The 10,329-nt window shown below is 34.6% G+C and overlaps 1 protein-coding gene across 1 annotated transcript; it reads left to right on the forward strand.

Annotated features, from left to right (window-relative positions):
• The first annotated feature begins 6,533 nt into the window (after positions 1–6,533).
• On the forward strand, positions 6,534–9,442 carry LOC7460802 (protein CUP-SHAPED COTYLEDON 2). Its single transcript, XM_002316844.4, has 3 exons — positions 6,534–7,328; positions 7,410–7,693; positions 8,560–9,442. Exons 1-3 carry the CDS (start codon positions 7,148–7,150, stop codon positions 9,169–9,171), a joined length of 1,077 nt encoding a protein of 358 aa, XP_002316880.2. The 5' UTR covers positions 6,534–7,147; the 3' UTR covers positions 9,172–9,442.
• Positions 9,443–10,329: the final 887 nt, after the last annotated feature.

Genomic DNA, 10,329 nt, shown 5'->3' on the forward strand with positions numbered 1-10,329 from the left:
TCCAACTCAAATGAGTCATGAGTCTAGAATTTCTCAATTAATCTATTAAAAAATTAGACTAGATGTAGAGTTTGTTTAAAAAAGTTATAGAAAATATTGTGATATTAGCTTTTATAATATTACTAAATATTTCAAATTCACAATCACAACTAAAAATCACGATCACAGTCAAGTTGATGATTCCAAACAGATAAAACAAAGAAGGTACTTATTGCTGTGTAAAAAATTAAGTACTTTCATAATAACACATCGCATATAATTTATATATGTATAGGTAATTAGAGTTGTCCGAGTCAGCTTATATGCACTTTAACTAATCTCCTAAAACTTTGAAGTTACCGACCATGTAAACCTCAAGTGGCTTTCATAATAACACATCACAAATAATGTGTGTGTATATATATATATATATTGATAACCGGAGGTGTTCGAGTCAGCTTACACGCACCTCGACTAATTCCCCAAAGCTCTGAAGTTACCGACCATGTAAGATTTCAGTGGCTTTGAGGTTTATGGCACTCAAACTGGTGGCCTCTGAAGACCAAACCCAGAACCTGACCAGTTAAGTTACATCCCTTAAAGTTAACACATCATAAATAATTAAGACTACAAGACGAGGGACATTAATTATTATCTTTGATATGTTTATAGCATCAAATGAAGATTTTTTTTTTAAATTAGCACACTTAATTAAAATTTTGAGTGGGATAATACTATGTAAAAACGTTTTGGTGAATTAACATATTTTTAAGCTATCGTACATTAGAAAGGTGACAACTTAACATATCGCGCATTTGAAACGGAATATGTTGTGAAATTTAAATCTCTATCCAAATCGAAGAACATGGATATGGCATCCACCTCTCTCTAAAAACAACACCAACAACCCTCCTCTCACTAAAAAAAACACATCAATCACTTGTTTTTCCCTTAAAACACTCAAAACTCAAAATTATCTTAGTCTTCAAACATCCTAGGATGTTTGACTCTTAAAAAACAGTAAAAAATCATCATTGTTGCCGCCTCCCCAATACTTTCTAGTCCTAAAATTAAGGTAAACATACTAGATTGCTATTAATTATGTGGGTTTTATATTTAAGTTGTGATTGGTTTAGTTGAAATAAAATTATTGTTTAGGATTTAGGTTGAATTAATGATAAATTAGCTATGAATGCCAATAATTATGATTGATTTGATGCAATTAAACATGAAAATAACATCAATTAGGAATTAAAAATTTCAATGAGTTATGTGTTGCATTTAATTTTAGATAAGTTATCGAATTATGGATTTTGTGTAAATTGGTTGGAATTAGCTAATAATGCTATCAGTTATGCTTGATGATTTCATATAATAGAGCATAAATGAGATAGAATTTGATTAATTACATGTTTCATTGAATTGTGAATAAATTGTCGAACTTGGTATTTTCTTTGAATTGTTTGAATTTTCTATGAATTTGGATTTGATTTCATGCAATTGAGCATAAAAATATCAATTAGGTTTGATATCATAAATTATGTTTAATTTTGGTGAATTATGCATTACATTAAATTTTAGAAATTATTTGAATTTGTTATGAATTTTGGCAATTAGGGTTGAGTTAATACAATTTATTTAAAATTATATCCAATTGAACGAAATTAGATTCATTTCTTTTCTTTTTTTAGAAAATGTTTTATAGCATCTTTATGTTATGTTATTATGATGATACTATTGTTCCTGATGTGAACAATAGTATCACCTACAATAGCAGTAATAATTTACTGTTAAATGGTAATTTAGGCATATCATATGCGGAAATGAAAAAAAACTATATGTCATGGACTTGGGTAGAATACCAGTGTTATCTTGTACCGATTGTATATGTTGGCAATTTTAAGACAATGATGGATTATTTCATCCAAAGTGAATTAAACGTAGTGATATTGTATTTGAGTAGTCGATCAAATTCATTGTGTGTCCCCACTTCTGGTCGAATAGGTATAAGCCATCACAATCTGCCTGTCTTTCAAGGTCGGTTAGTAAAGGAAAAAATAATTTATCATCAGATGATTTGCTACAAATGAGTGATGATACTATACTTGACAATTCATTTGTTGATCACCATAGATTTGACTATTATGAGCCTAATGACAATAAAAATGATGAGACATTAGACCTCGAATATGATCATAGATGTTGATGATTAAATAATATCTATTGTTACTAAATTTAGAGACGTTATTGGGTCTATATTTGTTGTTTCCCATGATTAGACATTATCATAGTTGTTTGCTAGAAGGCTATGATTTAGAGGTTGGACAAACATTCATTAGTAAAAATAATTTAGTTAATGTAGTTAAATGGTAGCACATTGCATATTCGATTGAATATCGAGTTCAACAGTCAACCTTGACCTTTGTTCAACTACAATATATGAAAGCACTAGAATATAAGTGGTATTTATATGGGGGATACCATAAAAGGTCAAACTCATTTAAGATATAAAAGCTAAAAACGCCACACACTTATACTCAACCTTTATCTAAAAAGACCATCATCAATTCGATGCAAATTTTATTACTAATATTGTATCAACCCTTGTGATGAATTATATTTTCAATGATAGTTGCAAGCATCCATGGTGAAATAGAATTGCATTACAAGTATAAAATATCATATGATAAAGCATGGGTTGCAAGCAAAATGTGTTTGCGTATTAGTTTAGTTCATATGAGGAGTCATTTGAAAAAAAACATCAAGGTTGTTGGAAATAAAAGAATCAAATCTAGAATGGTTGTTGATTATAAGCATAAAGGAAATCTTAATGATAGTATAATAGTATCTGAAAGATTTTTTGGTCATTTGAACTATGTATTGAAGGTTACAAGTACTATAGGCCACTAATCAATATTGATGGCATATATTTATATGGATGATATGATGGAAAATTATTGATTGTAATTGCTTTTAATTGAAATAATAGATATTCCTTTTGGCTTTTGTAATTGTTGATGACGAAAATAATTCCAATTAGAGATGGTTTTTTATACTAGTGATAGAACAAATATATGTATAATATCATATAGACATGCATGCATTAGGAATGATGTAAAAGAAATTTAACGTGAACCTATTGGATACCATTAGTGTTGTACCCGATATTTTATTAGCAACTTCAATAATACATTCAAAGACCTATCTATAAAAAAAATTGATAAGGATGTGTTATGAATAGTGAAGACGTAAATCTGATTTATAGTATGAAAGAATATGTAAGTTGGACCCAGCTTATCAAGAAAGGCTTGAGCAAGAACCAAAAGAAAAGAAGGCAGTTTGTATGATGATAGTCATCAGTATGATAATATGACAACCAATATTTCAAAATCATTTAATCATGTTCTCAAAAAAGTGCTTGTGCAATGCATTTTTATACTCTAGTGCAATTGACATTTTACAAATATAATAGTTATTAGGAGAAAATGAAACGTGAAGCAAATGATTTTATTCAATGTGAGATAATTTGGCCTCCAATAATTCAAGTTGAATTGACAATAAGCAGAGATAGATCAAGAGATCATATTGTAATGTTGTTCAACTCCGAACAATAGGTTTTTCAGGTCAACATCCCAATTAAACCAGGTGTTGTAAAAGAAATCAAATAGACAATTAGATTGAATGATAAAACTTACACGAGTGGTAAATGACAAACATTTCACCATCCATGTTCCACATTCTTGCATGTTGTGTTGAGAATCACTTATACTTTATATAGTTTAGCGATGATTAATACATGATTTGCAGCTACAAATCAGCATATGGCATGTCATTTTGTCCATTACTAGATAAGTTAGAATGGAGTGATTATAATAGACTATGGGTTGAAGCAGACTCATCTAGATGGAAACCTAGACATAGTCGACAAATGTCCGCTTGTTTGCACAACCAAATGGATGCAAACGAGGTTTATGCACATTATAGATGAGGTATATGCAATAATAGAAAAACATGTCTTATTCAACAACTTATATTGAACAATACAATTATTTTTTAAAATATATTATGATATTTTTTAAAAGCATATTAAACTAATCGAAATTCATATTAAACACAAGTACTATTACATATGATGTCGAGCACGCGAGGTGGCAAATCTTCTTCTTATGGCGGGTAAACACATTATGAGGTTGACATTCCTAGAGTACATGACTATGTTTATTGACAGTTTGAGTCACAATGCATGCCTCTCAAGCCCACTAACATTTTTGTCATATGGTTGCAGTGTAGACATTAATCGAATGATATTGTTGTCGGGATTTTAAGTGTATTTAACTTTAATTAATAATTTCATTACTTAACATTAAAGATATTTATGTACTTATGTACTTATATTTTAAATTATTATGCAGGATGAAGTTACAATTTATTTTCGGACACATAAGCAAATGAAATTATATGAAAGGGTTTAACTTAAAGTGTTTCGGGCTAGTTTTTTAAACATCAGTTATCTGGAGCACATCAAGCTCAACCATAGCTTGATCTATATACTAATTGAGCGATGGAGACGTGAGACTCATAGATTCCACCTCAGGCACGGGGAAATGACACTGAAACAACAGGATGTTACAGTTTTGCTTGGACTTTCTATTAATGGACGAACAATCACATCTACTAGGATGTGTAATTTTGTTACGTTATACGAGCATGTATTTGGATTAACATTCTTTTCTACTGAATTGAAAGGGGTAGTATACATCATAAATTGATTAAAGAGACATTTACCACATCACCAAGTGATGGTGACGAGGAGCTCTTACTGAGGTATGCATTAAATTATGACTTGAATATGTTAATTAATTTGATCATTTGAATATGTTATGTAGGTATGTCAGGGCATATATATTGCATCTGTTTGATAATTTATTATTCATAGACCTCACAAAAAGATATGTGTCTTTGATTTATCTAACGCTTCTAGAGGATTTTGATGTGATTCTCACATATAGCTGGGGATCTGCTGTCTTGATATGCTTGTACATACATCAATGTCTTACATGCATGAATATAGCTAAACAGGTTGGGAATGTTTGCTACTTCTACAAGTATGAATAAAAAAAATTAAAATAACTATTTATATGTTAACCGTTTGTTGTTAACATGAAAAATAACTCATTTTTATTTAATAACGGCTATGATTTTGGGAGTATCTCCATATAGGTCGACCCCAGGTTCTTAGACTATGGGCATGAAGATTACACTTTAGCTCCTATTAGGATACAAATAATGCGATGTTTTCTTGTAATTATATGCATTTGTATTGTCTAATTATAACTTTAAAAATACAATTAAGCTAATGTATTTGCAATGCTAGGGGGTGTGCTAGTAGAGTATTTAATAATAATTCAACATATTTGCTGTTGTTTTATCAAAATGAGCTAGATATGTAGCAGGCTATCCAAATATATTTTGAAGAACAACTTAAATAACAACTGAAATTGGAGTCATTATGTAATTCAACAATAAATCTCATAATAACCCTTCAAAATATGCTGAATACTGGGGAATTTTGCTACTGTATTTTCACGAGATGACTGTTAAAATAGTTATTAAAATTTAATTGATATTATAATTTAAAATCTTATATTTTTTAATTACGACCACCTTTACTATCGCAATTCTAGAACAGCATATTAATTACAATTTTAAAAATACAATAACAATTAAATATCGCATTTCAGGAATACCAAACGTGAAAAATGCATGATGCTACGATGTTTCACCAAAACATTTTTTTTTTTTTTTTAGTTCTTCCAAAGTTAATATCCCAAAATAGCCTCAAATGGACACTCAAATTTCCGCGGCCACAACATTTCCGGAGTTCTCAATTTGTAAAAAACAAAACACTAAGAAATATTACATCACCTGAAGCCAACAGTTTAATAGCTGCAGAAGGCTAGAAAGGCCTAGATAGAACGAGGGGGAGGGGGAGGGGGAGGGGGAGGTTAAGAGTGGAAAAAGCTATTTTGCCACCTTGCTTTTAGCTACTACTCCTGGGGAAATCTTTTTGTCCTATGTGTCGAAGCTGTGATCGTACCTTATTAGCATAAAAATGTAATGGTGCATGTGTAACTAGCAAAAAGCTAAAACTGTGAGGGCAGAAAATCCACATCATTAGAGGTGTGGTTTTTTTGCAACTTTGCAGTGCAGACAGAGCGAGCCAATTACATGGGAATCCTTTTCATCTGGAGCTCGATAAGATCACCATAAATCAAAAACAACAGAAAAGAAAAATCCCAAAAATCAGATGATAAACATTTTACCAGTGAATCCCATAAAGAACAAAAACTAAACAAAAGAAGAGAAAAGTGAGAACGAAAGACGATAGAAGAGATTGGAGGAGAAAGAGCGATGGCGTGTGTTACAATGTCTCTGTCAAGATTGATAATTTAATCTATGTACTACGCTGACAGAGGAGATATGAAACAGCTTTATCGATTCATGGTGAAAATCTTCTCTCTCTCTTTTTTCTTTTTTTTTAAAAAATTGTGAATGTATTTGTTTTTTTCAATAGGACTTCTCTCATAAAAACTACTTTCTGTTCCCTCCCTTCATTTTCTTCACTGACAGAGAATACCTGCACACTTCTCACGCACGCACGCATACTCTAAAACAGAACCCCACAGCCCACTCCTCAGACACATACATCACCCTCCCCCTCTCTCCTATGGTCCTTATCATATCCATAGCTCCTATAGACAGTAGGAGAGAGAGACAGAAGAGGACAGAGCAGAGAAAACACAGAGAGATTTTCCAAGGCCAGCTAGATCATACTTTCTCTCACACTATTATTTCGCCTTTTCACCCTGCCCCCTCCATTCATCACATCCCCCACGAGACCACCCCTTATAAACCCACACACGTTTCCACTCGCTCTCTCAGGTCTTATAGCCATAGTCTCATAAATTAGACAACTAAGTAACAATTCGTGTACATCCCTTGTAGTAACTAACACGGCCTTGCATTGTTTAGACGTTTTACGATGTGGGTTTTGATAGATTCTTGAAAAAGCTTGGAACCTCTGCAATTTCTGTCTTTCTTGGGTTTTCTCTTGAGCTTTGGCTCGACTTCTGTTTGTCAATTTGTTGACTTCTGTTTTTGTTTTTCAATGGAGAGCTACCACCACTTTGATAGTGGTGATGCCCATTTGCCTCCTGGATTTAGGTTTCACCCAACTGATGAAGAGCTTATCACCTACTATCTCCTAAAGAAGGTTCTGGACAGCAACTTCACCGGTAGGGCCATCGCTGAAGTTGACCTCAACAAGTGTGAGCCATGGGAACTTCCAGGTAATTAAGATGCATTATCTTCTCTAATTCTTTCAATTTTACACAAAAAGCTGCTAACTTTTGGTTTCCTTGTGATGGCAGGGAAAGCTAAAATGGGAGAGAAAGAGTGGTACTTCTTTAACTTGAGAGATAGAAAGTACCCAACTGGGCTGAGAACTAATAGAGCCACTGAAGCTGGTTATTGGAAGGCTACGGGGAAAGATAGGGAGATTTATAGCTCAAAGACTGGTGCACTTGTGGGAATGAAGAAGACATTGGTGTTCTACAGAGGGAGGGCTCCTAAAGGAGAGAAAAGTAACTGGGTTATGCATGAGTATCGCCTTGAAGGCAAATTTGCTTACCATTACCTCTCTAGGTGCTCTAAGGTATAAACGAGCACTTGTGTTTTGTGTTACCTTATTTTCTCTTCAAGCCATGTAAGATAAGCCTGTTTTCTAGGGTTTAATACATGTTTCTGGCAGTTATTATACGAGTACTACTAGCTAGTGACCTCAGTCTTAGGTGCCATATTTCATGATTAGGGTTGCGGTAGTGCATCGAAGAAAGAGTTTAGGTTTTGTAGTTGCTTTAGCGACAAGTTTGATTATATCATTGAATATCATGGAGGACGTACTGCTTCTACTTGCTCCAAGATTCTTTTGGAAAAGCAAATTATTCAAGCATTACTCTAGCAAATAATTTCATGGTAGTTATGGTCTCCACAATAAATGAATGATCTGTAGCTATTTTCATTTAAGGGGCTGAAAAGGAATGCCATTATTTTGCCTAGGGTATCATCTAGCAGAAAGTACTCAATATTCATCTTTATTGGGATTTAGACAGATCACAGCATTTCGGCATCATTATTCTTGTCATTATTCCAGAGGCTACTGATTACTATTCAGTCATTTAGTTGCATAGTTTGTATACGACTTGCATGCTTGCTTAGGTTTACATTTCCCACACGCTTGACTAGGTGATCTTGTTTTGAACTTCAAATTTGAACAATCATCATATATTCTTGTTTACCTCAAGGAAAATCATAGGCATCTGATATTATGTGGAGAAAAGTGTTGGCATATTCCCTTGTAGTCATGATAATTGTCTTTGGGCTAACAAATAACGTGATCCAAGTGCTTTCATTTTGAGACCTCTTGCAAAGTGATCATATCTATATTTGTATGATGTTTTGCACTATTTCAACTACATGCAATGATGGCATTTTACATTTTCAAACTTTAATCCTTGTCAGGACGAGTGGGTAATCTCTCGAGTCTTTCAGAAGAGCTGCAGTGGAGCTGCGAGCGGCGGAAGCGGAAGCGCCCCCAAGAAAAACCGCTTCAACACCACTATCAATCTCTACACAGAAGCTAGCTCCCCATCTTCAGTCTCCCTCCCTCCCCTCCTTGATGCTACCACTACTCTTACCACTGCTGCATCCACCACTACTCTCAATGACCGTGACAGCTGCTCTTATGACAGCCACACTCAACACGAGCACGTGTCCTGTTTCTCCACCATCGCAGCTGCTGCTTCTGCCGCTGCCAAGCATAACAGTAATAACTTTGATCTTGCTCCACTGCCTCCACCTCCAATGACAGATTCATTCTCAAGATTCCCAAGAAACACCGGTGCCAATGGTTTCCCAAGTTTGAGGTCTCTTCAGGAAAATCTTCAGCTGCCATTCTTTTTTTCCTCCCCACCCTCTGCCGCGCCAGTACCACCTTTTCATGGCGGTGGTGCTGCAATGAATTGGATGGTGAACCCTGAAGAGGGAAGGTTTGATGGTACCGGTGCTGGTATTGGAGCTGGTGGAAGGGTGGCAATGGGTCCTACCGAGCTTGACTGCATGTGGACATATTGAGTTTGAAAAGGCATATGTGCACCCCTTGTATGTTAACTATTAAATTATCTTCCATCTTTGTTCTTCAATGATTCTCTGGTACTATTCAGATTTCTGTATTATTCGGGTTTCTGATTGTGCCAACTGGACTGATATTAGGGCAGGATATGTGTATCTATCTATCTTGTTGTTACGTATCAGGTATTCAGTATCACTAGGATTTTCCAGTTAATGTATGATGACTATCTATGCTTTTAATTTGGAATATAATGGAATTAAAATGACTTTGTAATGGCCCGGTATCTATAATGTTATGTTCTCTACGAAAGTTTTCTACTGTTTCTTTCTGTATCAACTACGGCTAGCGGCTTTGTTCTATTAATTTTTCATCGTTGTGTTGGATCAGTCAGGTAAGTGTTCGCTTGCAGTAATTCTTGATGAAGTCGAAGCCTTGCATTTCGATATGTGATATACTGATATAGAGGATCATAGTAACTTATGGGGTAGGTAATGTGATTAACTGGAAAACCATGGTATGTTTTCTATGTAAAGGGATGCCTGATGATCAAAGAAGAAAAACCATAACTAGATAACACCAGGTTACTCTGTTATTTTCTTGCAATGAATACGAGGGGAAAGGGCATTAAATTGGTAGTTGAGTAGTGGGGGTGTTGGTACATTGGAGTTCACCTTTCACACATGGGTTCTGGTCTATGAAGGGACTTTGAGAATACTGATGCCATAACCCTACTTGTAGAAGGGACAGGTTTAATGCACCTGTGACATTGTTTCTGTTCTGTCAGCATAAAACTTACATAAGAGTAGGTAAAGGGGCCAAGCTATCCAACTGCAGGGTGAGAATTTGGTACTTCGTCTAGCTAACAAGTTAATGGTGCAGCATGCCTTCGTTTGTATTTGCTGTACTGTGTTCCAAAACTCAGAAGGAAAGAGGAAAGAAGCAGCAAAATGAAATTGTTCTGATATAAACTTTAATCTGTCACTGTTGGTGAGAGAAACCACTAGTGGTGGCTCTGATACTAATTGTTGGGGATTTCTGCTCCCCCTGCGAAACGGTGGTGTTCATGATCATTGTTCAAAGGAGGCTAAGCACACTGACACAATATTTAACGTGGTTCGGCAAATCGCCTACATCCACGGGAGAGATCGATATTATTAGAG

Source organism: Populus trichocarpa, chromosome 11, assembly GCF_000002775.5.
Source record: "Populus trichocarpa isolate Nisqually-1 chromosome 11, P.trichocarpa_v4.1, whole genome shotgun sequence".
In the NCBI taxonomy this organism is placed as follows: Eukaryota; Viridiplantae; Streptophyta; class Magnoliopsida; order Malpighiales; family Salicaceae; genus Populus; species Populus trichocarpa.

Coding starts and splice junctions, on each gene's coding strand:
- LOC7460802 (XM_002316844.4), top strand. CDS start 7,148: ATGGAGAGCTACCACCACTTTGATAGTGGTGATGCCCATTTGCCTCCT. Junction 7,329..7,409: donor TGAGCCATGGGAACTTCCAG/GTAATTAAGATG, acceptor TTGTGATGGCAG/GGAAAGCTAAAATGGGAGAG. Junction 7,694..8,559: donor ACCTCTCTAGGTGCTCTAAG/GTATAAACGAGC, acceptor AATCCTTGTCAG/GACGAGTGGGTAATCTCTCG.